At 41.1% G+C, this 21,253-nt stretch overlaps 2 protein-coding genes and 1 long non-coding RNA gene across 3 annotated transcripts; 2 read left to right on the top strand and 1 right to left on the bottom strand.

The window, feature by feature from the left end:
* The first annotated feature begins 278 nt into the window (after positions 1–278).
* On the top strand, positions 279–4,556 carry LOC133663620 (gastrula zinc finger protein xLCGF3.1-like). Its single transcript, XM_062068230.1, has 2 exons — positions 279–723; positions 3,156–4,556. The coding sequence occupies exon 2, from the start codon at positions 3,206–3,208 to the stop codon at positions 4,322–4,324; it is 1,119 nt and encodes a 372-aa protein (XP_061924214.1). The 5' UTR covers positions 279–723; positions 3,156–3,205; the 3' UTR covers positions 4,325–4,556.
* Positions 4,557–10,475: 5,919 nt separating this feature from the next.
* On the top strand, positions 10,476–16,490 carry LOC133663617 (oocyte zinc finger protein XlCOF6.1-like). The gene is made up of 2 exons (XM_062068218.1): positions 10,476–10,931; positions 14,112–16,490. Exon 2 carries the CDS (start codon positions 14,162–14,164, stop codon positions 15,362–15,364), a length of 1,203 nt encoding a protein of 400 aa, XP_061924202.1. The 5' UTR covers positions 10,476–10,931; positions 14,112–14,161; the 3' UTR covers positions 15,365–16,490.
* A 523-nt stretch (positions 16,491–17,013) lies between these two features.
* LOC133663621 (uncharacterized) lies at positions 17,014–20,259 on the bottom strand. The gene is made up of 3 exons (XR_009828388.1): positions 20,127–20,259; positions 19,173–19,339; positions 17,014–18,481 (listed from the first exon to the last, which is right to left on the bottom strand). It is a non-coding gene; the product is annotated as an uncharacterized LOC133663621 (long non-coding RNA).
* Between the last annotated feature and the right edge of the window lie 994 nt (positions 20,260–21,253).

Here is a 21,253-nt window from a genome sequence, read left to right as displayed (position 1 = left end):
CAGACATTTAACAGTATTATATATTAATTAATATTTTTTGCACGTTACCACGAAGACAGAAGTTCGCAGCAGCGGCCCTAACACTCCGCTTGAAATGTTGCGAAGCCTGCTGGTGTTTGACATAAGTCCCCTGGGACAGATAAAGACGAATATCATCCAGTGACACCACCATTTTCAGGAGATTTGGATTTATCGATCGCTGGCCACGACGTAAGAGGAAATGACGTAAGTAAAAGGAACTGACGTAGGCAGAAATAACCCCGGAAGTAAATGGGGGTTAGGAAGGTTTTTGTGATGGGAAGAAAATTGGCGTGACAGCTGTTGATCAGTGTGGGTTGTTTATTTGCGTTAATTCCTTCATTGTTACGTTTGTAATTTTTCGTTTAGGTGTGACAAACTAAGCTGTATTCTTTATTTGTGTCAGGATGAACCCAACTCAGTGAACTTTGAAGCTTCTTCGGCGATGTTAACCTGCAACTTAGCTTAGCTTGTTAGCTGCTAAGAAAATACACCCGGAAGTTATCAACATATCGCTACGCAAAATGCTGAGCGTGTTGGTGAATTTGCGACTAACTGCGGCTGTCGGAAAAATATGTGTAGTGTTATAAAGAAAGATAGCAGAGTACGAGGAGGAACTTTCTCCAACAAAACAGGAGAACTAGCGACAACGTCAACTGCTGGACGCTGTTTTCAAGAAGCATCAAGTTGTGTTGCACAGAACAGGTTTGTTTACTTCTTACTCTCACATCTTTACTAACTTTATGTTTCATCATTGACATTAAATAATAATTGGAATAACTTTACTGAGTGGAAGCGCATTGCAGTGAATGTAGGATAGTATAATAATGGGGATTTGATTTATTCTGCCTACTAAGCGCTCTAAAAACTTCCAAAAGTGTTTTTAATTTAGTACTGTAACAGACACACTCATATTAACATGAAATATTCAAGTACGTTGGTAATTTTAAGCATTGCTTGACCTTTTTTGGGGGTGCTTTGATTTTCCAGAGCACACAACTTTTGTTATTTCCATCCATACCAGCAATCACTGTTTTTTTTATTTAGAATGCACAAAAAAGAAATACATTTGTTCTTTGTCTAAGGCTGAAACGACGCGTCGACGTAGTCGACGTCATCGGTTATGTAAATACGTCGACGCCGTTTTTGTGCGTCGACGCGTCGCATAATTACGTCACACTACCGTCATGGCGGAGCGCAAAGCAGACTGTGCAAGCGAGGGGAAAAACGCACGCCAAAAGTCGTCAAAAGTGTGGGAGTATTTCAATACACAGCCTAATAATGTTGTTGTATGCACAGTGTCGAGCGTAAATGGCCTATCATAGCAGCACAACGGCTATGAACGAACATTTGAAAAGAAAACCATCAACCATCAACTAGTCAATCGTCCGCGTTAGCATACGTTGTCATCATTACACAAAAACATGAATGTGTCATTTGTATCTGCTAGGGGTGTAACGTTATGTGTTTTGTATTGAACCGTTTCGGTACGGGGCTTTCGGTTCGGTACGGGGTTGTACCGAACGAGTTTCTAAGCTAAAGCTAACTTTAGCTGCTAAAGTCTTAACAAGCTGCTTTGCTCCTTCTGCCTCTGTCTCAGCACGCAGCATTGTCCCACCCACACAACCATCTGATTGGTACACACGCAGCATTGTCCCACCCACACAACCATCTGATTGGTACACACGCAGCATTGTCCCACCCATACAACCATCTGATTGGTACACACGCAGCCATGTCCCACCCACACAACCATCTGATTGGTACACACGAAGCATTATCAGCCAATCAGCAGTGCGTATTCAGAGCGCATGTAGTCAGCGCTTCAGCGTGGAGCAGATAGGTGTTTAGCAGGTGAGCATCAGGCAGTGGACTCTCCCCAAATGATAATAAACACCTCCCAGTCAACTACTAGTAACATCACTATGAGCCCGTTGACCTACTAGAAATTTAAATTGCAGCTCAGCTCACTCGCAGTCCTGGCTTGAGGTGAAGGCTAATTAGCTCTCAGTTCCAGCCACATCGACCCCTTCTGAGCGCCTATTTTCAGCTGCTGGGAATATTGTAAACAAGAAAAGAAGCAAAGCAAGTAGACATGCTAACCTTTCTTCATTACAACTGTTAGTCACTCACTGGAATGAGTAGAATTGGTTATTGTGTACTGTGTTGGACTGGATGTTTATTTTGCACATTTTAAAAGCAATACTTAATGTTTACAGTCCTCCAGAATATTTAGATTGGCACTTTTTTGTATTGATGTTTATCTTTATTTTTGCACATTTTAGCAAATAAGCAATACTTTCACTTTTGTTGAAATGTTTACACTTTTGTTAGAGAATATTTCGTTTTGCACTTTTTTGTATTGGATGTTTATCTTTATTTTTGCACATTTTAAAGCAAAATAAGCAATACTTTTACTTTTGAAATGCTTATACTATTGCAGAATATTAAGATTTGCACTGGATGTTTACTTTTATATTTGCACATTAAAAAGCAAATAAGCTACTTTTAATTTTGTTAAATGTTAAAAGTTTTAAATGTTTACATTGTTACAGAATATTTTGTCATGTTGTTGTCAATGTTGACTGAGTGGCCATACTTTTTTTTTTGTAAATAAAAGCCATGCCTTTTGAAAAAACTGGCCTACTTTTATTTGTTCATCTTCATTTTAAATAAAATAAAATAAAAAATAATCGGTAAAAGGAAAAATAATCTATAGACGAATCGAAAAAATAATCTATAGATTAACCGATTAATCGAAAAAATAATCTATAGATTAATCGATAGAAAAATAATCGTTAGCTGCAGCCTTATCTTTGTCACAAAAAAGATAAAGCAGTTCCCCTTTACACCACCGTCATCTAATTTACATAATTGGATATGAAGCGGTATCAATATATACTTTTCTAGTTACATGATGCATTTTTTATTTATTTTTCCAATTTATTTTGGCAAAAAAAAGTCTGTTAATTTAGAGCTGAACAAACGTCCAACTTGAGGTTGTTTACTGATACTACAATTAAGTTACTGTAAAACTAAGCACACAAAGGAAAGTGCAATAATATCCACATTGTCTCATGTGACTGAGCAAAGGTAGACTTTTCTAAATCATGTGTTTGTGTTTTCGTGTCCTGCAGACGTCTGTGAAGAACTTCTTCTTCCTGAGCAACAGGAGTGGACCTCCAGGATGGAGCAGGAGAAACCACAGTCCCCTCACATTAAAAAGGAAGAGGAGGAGTCACATCTTACACCTATTAAAGAGGAAGATGAGGAATTAAAGCCCGCCCTCTTTAACGAGGACGATGAGGCTCGTTGTATCAGTCAGAATGGAGCACATGTTGAAGGACTGGAGGAGGTTGATGTCCCCAAGATGCCATTGACTGTTGTCATTGTGAAGAGTGAAGATGATGAGGTCAAAAGTGAAAATGAGGAGAAGAGAGAGGTGGAGCCTCCAAGCAGCAGCTCAACTCAACACATGATAACAGAAGATGATGAAGACCACTGTGGAGGATCACAAGCAGACAAACTCTTAGCTCCACTATCAGATAGTGACGACACGACGTCACACTCTTCTGACACTGATGATGAAGACTTTGAAGCTGATACAACATGTCACACTGACAACACACACTTTGAATGTTCTCACTGTGGCAAAACCTTTAATCACCGTCGTTATATGAAAACACACATGAGAATACACACTGGTGAAAAACCTTTTTCCTGCTCAAGCTGTGGTAAATGTTTTACACAGAATGGTGATTTGAAAAAACACATGAGAATACACACTGGAGAAAGGCCTATTATCTGTTCAATCTGTGGTAAAGGTTTTGTACGAAATATTGATTTGAAAACACACATGAGAACACACACTGGAGAAAAACCTTTTATCTGTTCAATCTGTGGTAAAGGTTTTACACAAAATAATGATTTGAAAGCACACATGAGAACACACACTGGTGAAAAACCTTTTGTCTGTTCAATCTGTATGAAAGGATTTACACAAAATACTCACTTGAAAACACACATGACAACTCACACTGGTGAAAAGCCTTTTATCTGTTCAATCTGTGTTAAAGGTTTTGTACGAAATTGTGTTTTGAAACGACACATGAGAACACACACTGAAGAAGAACGTTTTATCTGTTCAATCTGTGGTAAAGGTTTTATACAAAATAGGGATTTCAAAGCACACATGTCAATACACACTGGTAAAAAATCGTTCTCCTGTTCAATTTGTGCTAAAGGTTTTGTACGCAAAGATCAGTTGAAATTACACATGAGAACACACACTGTTGAGGTAGTGTGAGTTGCAGTGTGTGATGAAAGATTCTCTTAAAAGTACCAGTGTAAGAAACATGAGTGAGAACATCAGCAGCAAATGAAGCTGCAGGACTTTAAATAAACTGTCAAATCGTTGTTAACTTTGACTTCTGACAACATCATACCATTCATCAAGAAATCACAGCCCTTCACTTTTTCCACATTTTGTTTTGTTACAACTCCAAATGGTATACATTTGTTTCAGTCCTCAGAATTCTACAGACAATATGACAATGTGATAAGTCTTAATACAAATGTATTCAAAATAAAAACAACTAAAAACTCCAACTCTTCTCTGAGCTGCCACCTTACCGTGGTAGAGGAGTTTGCGTGTCCCAATGATCCTAGGAGCTATGTTGTCCGGGGGCTTTATGCCCCCTGGTATGGTCTCCCAAGACAAACTGGTCCTAGGTGAGGGATCAGACAAAGAGCAGCTTGAAGACCTCAATGAGAAATAAAAACTATGGACCCAGATTTCCCTCGCCCGGACGCAGGTCACCGGGGCCCCCCTCTGGAGCCAGGCCCGGAGGTGGGGCACGATGGCGAGCGCCTGGTGGCCGGGCCTGTCCCCATGGGGCCCGGCCGGGCACAGCCCGAAGAGGCAACGTGGGTTCCCCCTCCAATGGGCTCACCACCCATAGCAGGGGTCATAGAGGTCGGGTGCGATGTGAGCTGGGCGGCAGCCGAAGGCAGGGCACTTGGCGGTCCGATCCTCGGCTACAGAAGCTGGCTCTTGGGACGTGGAACGTCACCTCGCTGGGGGGGAAGGAGCCTGAGCTAGTGCGCGAGGTGGAGAAGTTCCGACTAGACATTGTCGGACTCACTTCGACGCACAGCAAGGGCTCTGGAACCAGTTCTCTCGAGAGGGGCTGGACTCTCTTCTACTCTGGCGTTGCCGGCAGTGAGAGGCGACGGGCTGGGGTGGCAATTCTTGTTGCCCCCCGGCTCAGAGCCTGCATGTTGGAGTTCAACCCGGTGGACGAGAGGGTAGCTTCCCTCCGCCTTCGGGTGGGGGAACGGGTCCTGACTGTGGTTTGCGCTTACGCGCCAAACCGCAGCTCAGAGTACCCACCCTTTTTGGATTCACTCGAGGGAGTACTTGAAAGTGCTCCCCCGAGTGATTCCCTCGTTCTACTGGGGGACTTCAACGCTCATGTTGGCAGCGACAGTGAAACCTGGAGAGGCGTGATTGGGAAGAATGGCTGCCCGGATCTGAACCCGAGCGGTGTTTTATTATTGGACTTTTGTGCCCGTCACAGATTGTCCATAACGAACACCATGTTCAAACATAAGGGTGTCCATATGTGCACTTGGCACCAGGACACCCTAGGCCGCAGTTCCATGATCGACTTTGTAGTTGTGTCGTCGGATTTGCGGCCTCATGTTTTGGACACTCGGGTGAAGAGAGGGGCGGAGCTTTCTACCGATCACCACCTGGTGGTGAGTTGGCTGCGATGGTGGGGGAGGATGCCGGACAGACCTGGCAGGCCCAAACACATTGTGAGGGTTTGCTGGGAACGTCTGGCAGAGTCTCCTGTCAGAGAGAGTTTCAATTCCCACCTCCGGAAGAACTTTGAACATGTCACGAGGGAAGTGCTGGACATTGAGTCCGAATGGACCATGTTCCGCACCTCTATTGTCGAGGCGGCTGATTGGAGCTGTGGCCGCAAGGTAGTTGGTGCCTGTCGTGGCGGTAATCCTAGAACCCGTTGGTGGACACCGGCGGTGAGGGATGCCGTCAAGCTGAAGAAGGAGTCCTATCGGGTTCTTTTGGCTCATAGGACTCCTGAGGTAGTGGACAGGTACCGACAGGCCAAGTGGTGTGCGGCTTCGGCGGTCGCGGAGGCAAAAACTCGGACATGGGAGGAGTTCGGGGAAGCCATGGAAAACGACTTCCGGACGGCTTTGACGCGATTCTGGACCACCATCCGCCGCCTCAGGAAGGGGAAGCAGTGCACTATCAACACCGTGTACGGTGAGGATGGTGTTCTGCTGACCTCGACTGCGGATGTTGTGGATCGGTGGAGGGAATACTTCGAAGACCTCCTCAATCCCACCAACACGTCTTCCTATGAGGAAGCAGTGCCTGGGGAATCTGTGGTGGGCTCTCCTATTTCTGGGGCTGAGGTTGCTGAGGTAGTTAAAAAGCTCCTCGGTGGCAAGGCCCCAGGGGTGGACGAGATCCGCCGGGAGTTCCTTAAGGCTCTGGATGCTGTGGGGCTGTCTTGGTTGACAAGACTCTGCAGCATCGCGTGGACATCGGGGGCGGTACCTCTGGATTGGCAGACCGGGGTGGTGGTTCCTCTCTTTAAGAAGGGGAACCGGAGGGTGTGTTCTAACTATCGTGGGATCACACTCCTCAGCCTTCCCGATAAGGTCTATTCAGGTGTGCTGAAGAGGAGGCTACGCCAGATAGTCGAACCTCGGATTCAGGAGGAACAGTGTGGTTTTCGTCCTGGTCGTGGAACTGTGGACCAGCTCTATACTCTCGGCAGGGTCCTTGAGGGTGCATGGGAGTTTGCCCAACCAGTCTACATGTGTTTTGTGGACTTGGAGAAGGCATTCGACCGTGTCCCTCGGGAAGTCCTGTGGGGAGTGCTCAGAGAGTATGGGGAATCGGACTGTCTGATTGTGGCGGTCCGCTCCCTGTATGATCAGTGCCAGAGTTTGGTCCGCATTGCCGGCAGTAAGTTGGACACGTTTCCAGTGAGGGTTGGACTCCGCCAAGGCTGCCCTTTGTCACCGATTCTGTTCATAACTTTTATGGACAGAATTTCTAGGCGCAGTCAAGGCGTTGAGGGGATCTGGTTTGGTGGCTGCAGGATTAGGTCTCTGCTTTTTGCAGATGATGTGGTCCTGATGGCTTCATCTGGCCAGGATCTTCAGCTCTCGCTGGATCGGTTTGCAGCTGAGTGTGAAGCGACTGGGATGAGAATCAGCACCTCCAAGTCCGAATCCATGGTTCTCGCCCGGAAAAGGGTGGCGTGCCATCTCCGGGTTGCGGAGGAGACCCTGCCCCAAGTGGAGGAGTTCAAGTAACTCGGAGTCTTGTTGACGAGTGAGGGAAGAGTGGATCGTGAGATCGACAGGCGGATCGGTGCGGCGTCTTCAGTAATGCGGACGTTGTATCGATCCGTTGTGGTGAAGAAGGAGCTGAGCCGCAAGGCAAAGCTTTCAATTTACTGGTCGATCTACGTTCCCATCCTCACCTATGGTCATGGGCTTTGGGTTATGACCGAAAGGACAAGATCACGGGTACAAGCGGCCGAAATGAGTTTCCTCCGCCGGGTGGCGGGGCTCTCCCTTAGAGATAGGGTGAGAAGCTCTGCCATCCGGGGGGAGCTCAAAGTAAAGCCGCTGCTCCTCCACATCGAGAGGAGCCAGATGAGGTGGTTCGGGCATCTGGTCAGGATGCCACCCGAACGCCTCCCTAGGGAGGTGTTTAGGGCACGTCCGACCGGTAGGAGGCCACGGGGAAGACCCAGGACACGTTGGGAAGACTACGTCTCCCGGCTGGCCTGGGAACGCCTCGGGATCCCCCGGGAGGAGCTGGACGAAGTGGCTGGGGAGAGGGAAGTCTGGGCTTCCTTGCTTAAGCTGCTGCCCCCGCGACCCGACCTCGGATAAGCGGAAGAAGATGGATGGATGGATGGATAAAAACTCCAATGTACATAAGTATTCACAGCTTTTCCTCAATTATTTTGTTGATGCACCTTTTGCAACAGTTACAGCCTCAAGTCTATTTGAATACAATGCCACATGCTTGGCATGCCTATGTTTGGGCAGTTTTCCCATTCCTCTTCGCAGCACCTCTCAAGCTCCATTAGGTTGCGTGCAAAGTGTTGGTTTTCACGCAGGATGTCTCTGTACATTGATGCATCCATCTTCCCCTTTATCCTAAGTAGTCTCGCAGTTCCTGCCGCTGAAAAACATCCCCACAGCATGATGCTGCCACCACCATGTTTCACTGTAGGGATGGTATTGGCCTGGTGATGAATGGTGCTTGGTTTCCTTCAAACATGATGCCTGGCTGAGGCTTTGTCTTATCAGGCAAGAAGCTTTTGTTTTCTCATAGTCTGAGAGTATTTCAGGTTCATGTTGGCAAAACTTTTACTAAGAAATGGTTTCCGTCTGCCCACTATACCATGCAGGCCTGATTGGTGGATTGCTGCAGAGATGGTTGTCCTTCTGGAAGAGAAGGTTCTCCTCTCTCCAAAGAGGAATACTGTAGCTCTGACAGGGTGACCATCGGGTTCTTGGTCACCTCCCTGACTAGACTAAGATGAATGCTAGTGTTAGATCAATTCAAGAAGCCGATATGAATGTATTGGTGTGGGCTGATCTCCTAAAGCTTCAGTAAAACTTGATAATATTCCTATTCTGTCTTGATGGTCCTTAGTCTGCATATGTCATCTGAAAGAACTTGGGATTGACAAGTGACTTCACTTCCCTGGTAGGGAAGTCAGGTCTGACGCAACAATACTTATGATCATAATTTTTAAAAAATTTTAATACATTTGCGAACATTTAAAAAAAAAAAAAGGAAAAATTGTTCACATCGTCATATTGGGTATTGTCTGTAGAATGTTGAGGACAAAAATTAATATATTCCATTATGGAATAAGGCTATACCATAACAAAATATGGAAAAAGTGAAGCGCTGTGGATACTTTCTGAATACACTGTATTACATGGGTGACATTGTGTGAAACACAATCTTGTTAATATTCTTCTATCATTTACTTATTAGATTTGTTTTAAATTAGTGGGTTTATGTATGTTTTAAGTATGTGTTTTAGTGTACAACAGGGTGTATATTTATTTTAAAAAACGCAATTTCAAAATGTCTACACTGGTTGAAGCATTGTCTTATTTTAACTACCCTTACCTTAACTTGTTTTATTCGTTTTAAAAATACAAAAAGAACAAAACATGAATGTTACATAAAATAAATGATGTATGTGTGTACAAAATAGATATTCTAAAATCAGTTTTGAACTTTTTAAATGCATGAAGTGTGTTACCAGGTTCAGGGACTCATTTCACTGACTCTAAGTACTTGTGTCTCAAGCTTTTGCAACTCTGTATACAAAAGAGAGAGAGGGGAGGCAGAGTAAAGTGTGCACTGTATATTAATGCTTTATTTGAATGTGTACAATGTTTGCATATTGTAAATGCTGAAACTGAACACGTCAGATTTGAGGTGATCAAAATATGTCACTTGTTCATTGAAAAAGTGCTGTATTGGTCACTCTAATAGTCAGTGTTCATACGCCATATTGCAAGTGTTTGGTAAATAGGTCAAACACTGTTGAACCTATATTGGAAAAGAGGGATGTGGTGTATTAGAGGGAGTGCTCTGTTAGATTAGACTGTCATTGTAATTACTACTGAAGACACTAGGGGTCATGAGGTTGTCATGTAGGATTCAACAGTCGATGTTTGATGTCTCCAGTAAAAACATTGAACTCTTTCCTCTGCCTCGTCTCCGTGTGTTTATGATATGAACCCACAGTGTTGCTGTAATAGCATACTAGACTTCAAGATGCATCAGACTCCATCTAGCGGTCATTTTTGCTCACTGCAGGTGTCGCGGGATACATGGTTGCTTCATTAATCTCTTCAGGCAACGTTTTTTCCACAAATTCCTCAGTAAATTCACCAAGACGACACCGTGGAGTTTTTGAGTCTATTTAGCTGATTGGAGAGCTGACTTCAGCAGCCAGTGTGTCTATGACAGATCTTGCAAAATTACTTGTGTAAATCGAAAATAACTCCACCTAAAATATTTAATTTTAATTTTAAAAACTACTTTGAATTGCATTCAGATTCTTAAAAAAAAAAGCTCTGTCTTCTCTTTATAGTGTTCTCTTCTCTGTTATATGCTTTTATATTGCTCCCATTTTTGTGCAGTGATTGCGTTGATTTTTTTAATCAATCCATCCATTTTGCTACCGCTTGTCCCTCCCGGGGTAGTGTGGGTGGCTGGAGCCTATCCCAGCTGCATTCGGGCAGAAGGCGGGGTACACCCTGGACGAGTCGTGTGTTGATTTTTTTGTGAATTGTAATGTCTAGTTTGCATGCAAATTATGTATAAAAGAGGAAACAAGTCAACAGGAAGTGACGTAACCTATCACTTGCACATGCGCAGACTGATCGTGTAATCTGTCACCTATCGTCTTGTAAAAGGCAGCGGAGCAGTGTGGGTTTGAAATCTGCGTTAATTCCTCCATTTTTATGTTTCTACCTATTCGTTTAGGTGTGACAAACTTAACTTTATTCGTTCTTCGTGTCAGAATGAACTCCACTCAGTGAACTTTGAAGCTTCTTCGGCGAACTTAACTCGCAACTTAGCTTAGCTTGTTAGCTGCTAACAAATTACACCCGGAAGTTATCAACACATCGCTAAGCAAAATGCAGAGAGTGTTGGTGAATTAGCGACTAACTGCTGCTGTGGAAGAAATATTTGTAGTGTTATAAAGAAAGATAGCAGAGTACGACGAAGAACTTTCTCCAACAAAAGAGGAGAACTAGCGACAACGTCAACTACTGGACGCTGTTTTCAAGAAGCATCAAGTTGTTACACAGAACAGGTTTGTTTACTTCTTACTCTCACATCTTTACTAACTTTATGTTTCATCATTGACATGAACGAATAATTGGAATAACTTTACTGAGTGGAGGAGCATTGTAGTGAAAGTAGGATAGTAAGGCTGGTTATAAACAATTGTATTTGCAGACAAACAAATAAAATAAACTGTATAATAAATAAACTTCATTGTTTCCCACTGAACTGCAATCTATGCATGACAGCAGGGCAATAGTTAAGGGGGAACTGCACTTTTGATCATTTATTTTACGTATCACAAGCCCCAAGTGAGAAGCACACAGATTGCTTTCTCTTTTTGTGCAATTTAAGTTGGGGGGGGGGGGGGCTCTAGCAAGAGGCAGCTGAAAGTAGAGGCAATGGAGATTTGGTGTATTCTGCATACAAAGCCCTCTAAAAACGCCAAACATGTTTATATACATGCTCTAAGTATGTATTTAATGCATACTTGCCAACCTTGAGACCTCCAAATTCGGGAGATGCGGGGTTGGGGGGGGGGGGGGCAGCGGGGGGTGTATATTGTAGCGTCCCAGAAGAGTTAGTGCTGCAAGGGGTTCTGGGTATTTGTTCTGTTGTGTTTATGTTGTGTTACGGTGCGGATGTTCTCCCGAAATGTGTTTGTCATTCTTGTTTGGTGTGGGTTCACAGTGTGGCGCAAATTTGTAACAGTGTTAAAGTTGTTTATACGGTCACCGTCAGTGTGACCCGTATGGCTGTTGACCAAGTATGCCTTGCATTTACTTGTGTGTGTGAAAAATTGTAGATATTATGTGACTGGGCCGGCTCGCAAATGCAGTGCCTTTTAAGGTTTATTGGCGCTCTGTACCTCTCCCTACGTCCATGTACACAGCGGCTTTTTAAGAAGTCATAAATTTTACTTTTTGAAACCGATACCGATAATTTCCGATATTACATTTTAAAGCATTTATCGGCCGATAATATCGGCAGTCCGATATTATCGGACATCCCTAATTCTTAGTATGATGTACATTTATAATACCATAAAACCTTTTTACAATAAAAAAAAAAATTGTATCCTGATTTTTTTTTTTGTTTAAACCATCCCTCAGTTTGTGGCTATTTAAGGCATATTTTCAGAGGATATGCATTTTTACAGCATATTTTTAGAGAGATACAATTTTTAAAACAAATATTTCTGGGTATATTATATTGGTCAACGATTGGATGTTTATTTGGAGGGCATAAGTGCAGTTTCCCTTTTTAATCATTTTGATTGAAAATACAGTGTGCTGATTTGCAGGCAGAACCTTTTGATGGCGATTGTCTACAGCCGGTGCACAAAGTCAGAACACCGGACGCTTGGAATGCTACATCCTGTGAACGTGCTCATGTTGTGGCGAAAGCGAGAAAATGAATATGCGTCGACCCGCTCTGGGGACAGTGGCAGGTGGGGTGTTTGACTGGGGCAGTACACCTGTCAAACAGTGACACAATGTTCTAAGGCGAGCTCAGGGAAGACTGAAACCTCCCGTGGAGCAGAAGGGCAAAAAGCATGTCTGATCTTGATTTTGATTTTCAGCAAAAGTGGCTGGCTGGCTAACTTTTCAAAACTTGGTTAAAGCCTGTCGATTGAAACCCAGAGAAATGTCATGTGCAGAAAGACCTCCAAACTTTTCTCAATGGGCATCATTGCGATGAAATTACACATGCTATTAGCTAATTAGAAGTCGGCTATTAAAGGCAGGCAGCAGTTAATGGTGCCAAATTTATTTGGCATGACCAACAGAGCCTCTTCTGCTGTCGCCACCACAACTGTCAGCTGCTGCTACTATTCATCCATCCATTTTCTATCGCTTGTCGCTCTCAGGGTTGCGGGGGCTGGAGCCTATCCCAGCTGCACTTGGGCGGAAGGCAGGGTACACCCTGGACAAGTTGCCTCCTCCTCGCACAACAAAAAGTCAATAAATTAATAGAAATAAATTCTCAGATGAAACAGTCTTGCGATCCAATTCTGATTCACTAGATAGTAACAGTTAATATAAACGTGGAAAAATGATCATTGTCAAATGCTTATGATTGTGTGTATACTGACAATTGTAAGCTTATAATTATATATAATAACCATATGGGTAGGACATGGGCATTGAATTGTTTTAAGTAGCATGTAAATCGCATTAAAAAGCATTACATTAGATTTGCTGATGCCTGTAGAAACCCTGTATACAGAGGATGAGTTTTGGAAGCTGAGTGATAAACAGATTTAGCTTTAGTGAAACGTAAGCATCATGTAGCAGTTTTGTTCAGCGCTAAAGAATAAATACAAACTACTAACATAATAAGACAACCACTTACTATAGAATGTCCGCACTCATTGGGATGCCGACTGATGGGATGTTTATATCTTTCAGCACAAGACTTGTGTTCCCCGTTTAGATGATTAACTCATCTAAACAATCCTGATGTAAAAATGCTGTGAGCCAACATTCTGGTCACTTCTTCCTAGCGATGTCTTTGGTTCTAAGTTGAATTTCAAAGTTGACCGACTTTTCGGTTTATGGCCTCAACTTGTTAAAATACAGGTGCGAGGCATGATTTATCATCCAGCCAAACTTTAACCACCTGAGCAGCTCAGTATGTCAAATAGTTCCTCGGCGTTAGCGCCTAAAATAACAATGTTGCTAATACTTGCAGGTCACGACATGTAAATGGAGTATTGTTGGCGGTTTTTAGATGTTTTTGCAGAGGAAGTTAAAAGCGGAATAGATTAATCCCATTAGCTACATTGTTAGGCAACTTTTAGTAGCCTGTTTTTTATTTATCTAGATTGCACATAAAAAGAAGAACATTTGTTCTTTGTCACATAAAGATTGTGTATGATAGGAAAAAGGTAAAAGATAAATGCAGTTCCCCTTTACACCACCATCCCCTAATTTACACAATTGAATATGAAGCAGTATCAATACATATTTTTGTAGTTACATAATAAATTTATAATGTATTTTTGCAATTAAGCTAATTACAAATAAAAAGTTGGTTAAATTAGAGCTGAACAAACATCCAACTTGAGGTATTTTATTGATATTACAATTAAGTTACTGTAAAACTAAGCACAGAAAGGAAAGTGCAATAATATCCACATTGTCTTATGTGATTGAGCAAAGCTGGACTTTTCTAAATCATGTGTTTGTCTTTTCGTGTCCTGCAGACGTCTGTGAAGAACATCTTCTTTCTGAGCAGCAGGAGTGGACCTCCAGGATGGCGCAGGAGAAACCACAGCCCCCTCACATAAAAAACGAAGAGGAGGAGCCACATCTTACCCTCATTAAAGTGGAAGATGAGGAATTAAAGCCCCCCCTCTTTAAAGAGTGTGTTCCTCATCTTCCTATCAGTCAGAATGGAGAGCAACATGAAGGACTGGAGGAGGTTGATGTCCCCAAGATGCCAATGACTGGTGTCATTGTGAAGAGTGAAGATGATGAGGTCAAAAGTGAAAGTGAGGAGAAGAGAGAGGTGGAGCCTCCAAGCAGCAGCTCAACTCAACACATGACAACAGAAGCTGATGGAGACCACTGTGGAGGATCACAAGCAGACAAGCTCTTAGCTCCACTATCAGATAGTGATGACACGACGTCACACTCTCCTGACACTGATGATGAAGACTCTGAAGCTGATACAACATGTCACACTGACAACACACACTTTAAATGTTCTCACTGTGGCAAAACTTTTAATCACCGTCGTAATATGAAAACACACATGAGAATACACACGGGTGAAAAACCCTTTTCCTGTTCAAGATGTGGTAAGTGTTTTACACAGAATAATCATTTGAAAATACACATGAGAACGCACACTGGAGAAAAACCTTTTATCTGTTCAATCTGTGCTAAAGGTTTTACACACAGTATCAATTTGAAAACACACATGACAACACACACTGGCGAAAAGCCTTTTATCTGTTCAGTCTGTGGTAAAGGTTTTGTACGAAATATTGATTTGAAAACACACATGAGAACACACACTGGGGAAAAACCTTTTGTCTGTTCAATCTGTGTTAAAGGTTTTACTCAAAATAATGATTTGAAAGCACACATGAGAACACACACTGGTGAAAAACCTTTTATCTGTTCAATCTGTACCAAAGGATTTACACAAAATACCCATTTGAAAACACACATGACAACTCACACTGGTGAAAAACCTTTTATCTGTTCAATTTGTGTTAAAGGTTTTGTACGAAACGGTGTTTTGAAAAGACACATGAGAACACACACTGGAGAAAAACGTTTTATCTGTTCAATCTGTGATAAAAGTTTTACACAAAATAGTGATTTGAAAGCACACATGACAATACACACAGGTAAAAAGCCGTTCTCCTGTTCAATCTGTGCAAAAGGTTTTGTACGAAAAGATCCGTTGACATTACACATGAAAACACACACTGGTGAGGTAGTGTGAGTTGCAGTTTGTGATGAAAAAGTATCTTAAAAGTACCGGTGGAAGTGAGAACATCAGCAGCAAATGAAGCTGCAGGATTTTAAATAAACTGACAAAATGATGTTAACTTTGACTATCCGGCAACATCGCCACTTACAGTGCATCAGGAAATCGCAGCCCTTCACTTTTCCCACATTTTGTTTTGTTACAACCCTGAATGGAATACATTCGTTTTTTCCTCAGAATTCTACAGACAATACCCCACAATGACAATGTGATGTTTTTTGAGTAATTTATTCAAAATAGAAAAGTAAAACATCACATGTACATAAGTATTCACAGCTTTTGCTCAATTATTTGTTGATGCACCTTTGGCAGCAGTTACAGCCTCAAGTCTTTTTGAATATGATGCCCATTTAGTATTGGTGAATAGGTCAAAACTGTTGGAGCTATCTTGGAAAAGAGGGATGTGCTCTGTTAGATTAGACTGTCATTGTAATTACTACTGAAGGCACTAGGGGTCATGAGGTTGTCATGTAGGATTCAACAGTCGATGTTTGATGTCTACAGTAAAAACATTGAACTATTTCCTCTGCCTCGTCTCCGTGTTTATGATATGAACCCACAGTGTTGCTGTAAGAGTGTACTAGACTTCAAGATGCATCAAGCTCTATCTAGCGGTCGTTTTTGCGGGATGCATGGTTGCTTCATTAATCTCCAGGCAACGTTTGTTCACAAATTCCTCAGCAAATTCACCAAGACGTCACCGTGGAGTTTTTGAGTCTATTTAACTGATTGGAGAGCTGACTTCAGCAGCCAGTGTGTCTATGACAGATCTTGCAAAATTACTTGCGTAAATCGAAAATAACTCCACCTAAAATATTAAATTTTAAAAACTACTTTGAATTGCATTCAGATACTTTAAAAAAAAAAAAGAAGTTCTGTCTTCTCTTTATAGTTTTCTCTTCTCTGTTATATTCTTTTATATTGCTCTCATTTTTGCACAGTGATTGCTTTGATTTCATCTGCCATATACTTTTATCTCGCTCCCATTTTTGTGCAATGATTGTGCCGATTTATTGTAAATTACAGCGGAGCCAATGTGTGCTCCTCTATTTCCCCCATAAATTCCAATAAATAACCATTCAAAAACCGCCAACAATACTGCATTTACATTTTGCGATTTGAATATTAACCAAGTATTAGTGATATTGTTATTATAAGCACTAATGCTATGTGTGTCCCTATGTTTGCTTTCTCCTTGTAAGTTTATTGTAGATCATAAATCATTTATCTCACCTGGACAGAAGAAGTCTGAGTAGGTATTCCGACAAGTTGGTACACTTAAGACATCCATTTAGGACCCAAAAATGGCCAGAACGACACGAAGACGCTTGTTTCCCCGCCCCGTTTCTTCGTGAAGATTATGAGCAGACTTGAACAGTAAGTGATGGTTTATTATGTTAATCAGTGATGAAAAAAATAAATACAAATAAAGCAAACGTGATGCGTTTTTGAAATGAGCTTAAAATTTGCAAAATACGTAAATATTGCATGTTATTATAAATGTGCCCGTTACTACATTACATATATATTTACATCATGTATATAAAACTTAAATGGAGGTGTTTGGATATTTTTTCAAGGGCTTTATTGGTAGGTACAAGCGGTAGAAATTGGATGGATATGTTTTATTCGGTTGATATCTTTTTTAACAAATATAAAAAGGTAATGTAAGGGCAAGCGGATGCTTCAGTCAGCATTGTAGACCTTTTCAATCAATTGAATTGTGTTTTTTAAAATAAATGTACACAATGTTGTGTACTAATGCACATACTAAAAACATACAAAGATCACAAGTACATAAGTATTCACAGCCTTTGCTCAATACTCCATTTTGGGATAAGGCTGAAACATAAAATCTGAAAAAATTAAAGCGCTGTGAATACTTAACCTGATGCACTGTATGTGGTGATGTTGATCGAAAGTCAATCAATCAATGTTTATTTATATAGCCCTAAATCACAAGTGTCTCAAAGGGCTGTACAAGCCACAACGACATCCTCGGTACAGAGCCCACATAAAGTCAAAGTTAACAAAGTCTTGACAGTTTACTGAAAAACATGCAGCTTCATTCATGCAGTTTCTTACAATTGTACTTTTGAGAGAATCTTTCATCACACACACACTGCAACTCACACTTCCTCACCAGTGTGTTCTCATGTGAAATTTCACCTTTAGCAAAGATTGAACAGGAAAATATTTTTTTTACCTGTGTGTCTTGTCATGTGTGCTTTCAAATGACTAGTTTGTGTGAAACCTTTCCCACAGATTGAACAGCTAAAAAGTTTTTCTCTAGTGTGTATTGTCTTGTGTCTTTTCAAATAACTATTTCGTGCGAAACCTTTACCACAGATTGAGCAGATAACAGGTTTTTCTCCAGAGTGTGTTATCATGTGTCTCTTCAAATCAATATTTTGTACAAAACCTCTACCACAGAGTGAACAGATAAAAGGTTTTTCTCCAGTGTGCGTTCTTGTGTGTCTTTTCAAATGATGATTTTGTGTAAAACATTTACCACATCTTAAACAGGAAAAAGGTTTTTCACCAGTGTGTGTTCTCATGTGTGTTCTCAGATTACAACGGTGATTAAAAGTTTTGCCACAGTGAGAACATTCAAAGTGTGTGTTGTCAGTGTGACATGTTGTATCAGCTTCAGAGTCTTCATCATCAGTGTCAGGATCTGATAGTGGAGCTAAGAGCTTGTCTGCCTGTGATCCTCCACAGTGGTCTCCATCAGCTTCTGTTGTCATTTGTTGAGTTGAGCTGCTGCTTGGAGACCCCACTTCTCTCTTCTTCTCACTTTCACTTTTGACCTCATCATCTTCACTCTTCACAATGACACCAGTCAATATCATCTTGGTGTCATCAACCTCCTCTTGTCCTTTAAGATGGTCTCCATTCTGACTGATGCTGTGTTCCTCCTCTTCATCTTTAATGTGTGGGGGCTGTAGCTCATCAACTTCCTCTTTAATGTGGGTAAGATGTGGTTCTTCCTCTTCCGTTTTAATGTGAGGGTGCTGTGGTTTATCCTGCTCCATCCTGGAGGTCCACCCCTGCTGCTCAGGGAGATTTGTTCTTCACAGACGTTTGCGGGACACAAGAAGACAAACACTTTATAAGAAAAGTCCAGCTTTGCTCAGTCACATAAGACAATGTGTACATTATTGTACTTTCCTTTGTGTGCTAAGTTTTACAGTAACTTCATTGTAATATCAATAAAACAACCTCAAGTTGGACGTTTTTTCATCTCTAATTTAACCAGGGGTGGGTAGAGTACCCAAAGATTTTACTCAAGTAAGAGTACCTTTACTTTAGAACAGTGGTTCTCAAATATTTTCTGTTACATCCCCCAGGGAGAGGAAAATATTTTGCGCTACCCCCCCATGCTCCACCCCACTATTTGAGAAGGACTGCTTTAGAATAATATGACTCAAGTAAAAGTAAAAAAGTAGTCATCAAAATAATAATTGGAGTAAGAGTAAGTAAGTATTCTGTGTAAAAACTATTGAGTAACTTGTGAGTAACTTGTGATTTATTTAGTAGCTATGTTTTAATGGTTCTTGGACTACAATTGTAGTTGGTGTAAAACATAAAATCTGTTTACAATTTATTGCAAAATATTTTCTACAGTTAGAAGTAGAATTCTTGCAGGCTGAAATGAGAACATTTCTACTGACACAGATGACAGCACATGATATAAATGTTACTTTTACTATTTTGAAAGTAATCAATGAAGATTTGGAACTATTAGTTTAGGCTTACTTACTGTTGCGTAGATGTCCTGATGACTAGCCTGCAGAAAGTTCTTCAAGTTGGTTGTATTTTTACCGGAGAAAATCGAGCCACAGGGTTTACAACGTATCTTGTTGTTCATCATTGCAAAGGTAAAATGTCTCCATATGTCTTCTCTTTCTTCCAGTTGTCGAAGAAATACTGTAATGATGTGTGTCACAATACAGTAAGGATGTAACAATACAATAATTAAATATCACAGTTATTTATACCAGAACTATCACAGTTATTATTATCGCAGTATTGTGGAATTTCCTCAAAAAGCTTTTCAAACAGAACTAAAATAGATAGACACTGTTAGAAAAGCCACTATTTTGCATGTGTTCCTTATGCGTCACTGGATAAAAGTTTGTGTCAATCAATCAATCAATCAATCAATGTTTATTTATATAGCCCTAAATCACAAGTGTCTCAGAGGGCTGCACAAGCCACAACGACATCCTCGGTTCAGATGCCACATCAGGGCAAGGATTTTTAGTGCTGTATCTACCTTAATAGCTAAACTTGTATCGTTTTACTGTGAATCTTTGTTTTACTGTAGCACTTTAAGATTCACTTAAATGAAAAAAACATGACAAATACAATATATCCAAATATGTATCACTTCTGGCGGGCGTTGTTAGTGTCCTACTCTGTTCAGCGGTACTTGAAAGCACCTCCGTCTCTTTTCCTCGATCATCATAGTTCCGTGCTAAGAGAGCGCAGCTTGTAGGTTCAACGTGCACAAGGGAATATTTTAGTTGATTGAGCGTTTATATAAGTTTAGACTGCGGTGTGTTGTTTTTAACAGGGAAATTCGCGTGTCTCTTTTTTTCATGTTAGCATTTAAGCTAGCGAGCTGGCACCAGTCAGTCCGCCGTGAGTTTATCAAAGTGCAGTTATAAATCTCGTTTTTTAGATCGTTTTAATTTAAAAGGGTAATACTAACCGTTGAGATTTTTGCCACCGTCATCATTATTACCGTCTATCGTTCCATCCCTACTGTTGTAAGGTTAATGTGCCATTTTTGATCAGGCAGCACCGTGACCACCGCTAGGGGTTCAGGCGGGGTCCTAGGCAACTGGGCAAGTGCATTGTTAAGAGCAGTAAAGTCATAGACATCTTAAAAGTAGACGCAGCATCGAGCGCTACGGCCTACTGGCGCTGACGAGACGCGCGGCCGCCATCTTGGAGTGGTGATCCGCTCCACTCAGTGCAATTCATTTGGCAGGAGCATGGAACTGTCATTTTACCTCACTGAATACCACTGATTTTCACGCGTTTTTTTTGTTATACGTGTAGCTATGATAAAAGGACACATGTTTTGGTGTGTTTTATTATTTATAGTTTGCTTAACAGTAATATAATATTCTTATATGCTATAAATGACCAGACGTCCGAGATCAAAACAGGGAATATAATCCCAGAGAAGGGGGGAAAAACGGTCAGCTATTTTTAAATTCAATAAACAATATGATTAGATTATATATACATGCGTATATCCTACATAAACAATTTATGAATACATTAGATATCTATATACATTAGGGACCTATAGACTGTGTCTCTGTTGTTGCAGCAGCACAGTTTATTCTGTCTTGACACTTTGTATTGATATTTTGTATTACATTCTTCCCTTAAATGATAATGTTCACAGTGATTATTTTATATGTATTTTTTATGTATGTCTGCCAAATACTTAAACATATATAAACACCTGAAAGTCTTTATATCAGCTAAAACCACCAATTTGTTTCACTGGATTCAGAATATAACCAAATTCTGTTTTACCCAACAATGTTAGTATTTGAATATCTGATTGTCTAGTTAGCTAACATATATTACCCCCCCTCCACAATCTGGACTGTGGTCCTAACTTGTACCCCTGTTGGCTTTTACAATCTTTATCTTCATCATTTATTTCAACTTTATGTTATTCAAATATGACATTTTTAAATTTAATGTGTTTAATTGACAAGCAATTATACTATGGTCATACTCTTGTTTGCTAGCGGGCTACGATTTCAGTAATATTCTTTTCACAAAATACAACCAATAGTACGTTAATGTTAAATC

This window comes from Entelurus aequoreus, linkage group LG13, assembly GCF_033978785.1.
Source record: "Entelurus aequoreus isolate RoL-2023_Sb linkage group LG13, RoL_Eaeq_v1.1, whole genome shotgun sequence".
Classification (NCBI taxonomy): Eukaryota; Metazoa; Chordata; class Actinopteri; order Syngnathiformes; family Syngnathidae; genus Entelurus; species Entelurus aequoreus.
Note: the sequence above shows the minus strand (reverse complement) of the source record. Positions and strands in the feature narration are given on the sequence as shown.

Coding starts and splice junctions, on each gene's coding strand:
- LOC133663620 (XM_062068230.1), top strand. CDS start 3,206: ATGGAGCAGGAGAAACCACAGTCCCCTCACATTAAAAAGGAAGAGGAG.
- LOC133663617 (XM_062068218.1), top strand. CDS start 14,162: ATGGCGCAGGAGAAACCACAGCCCCCTCACATAAAAAACGAAGAGGAG.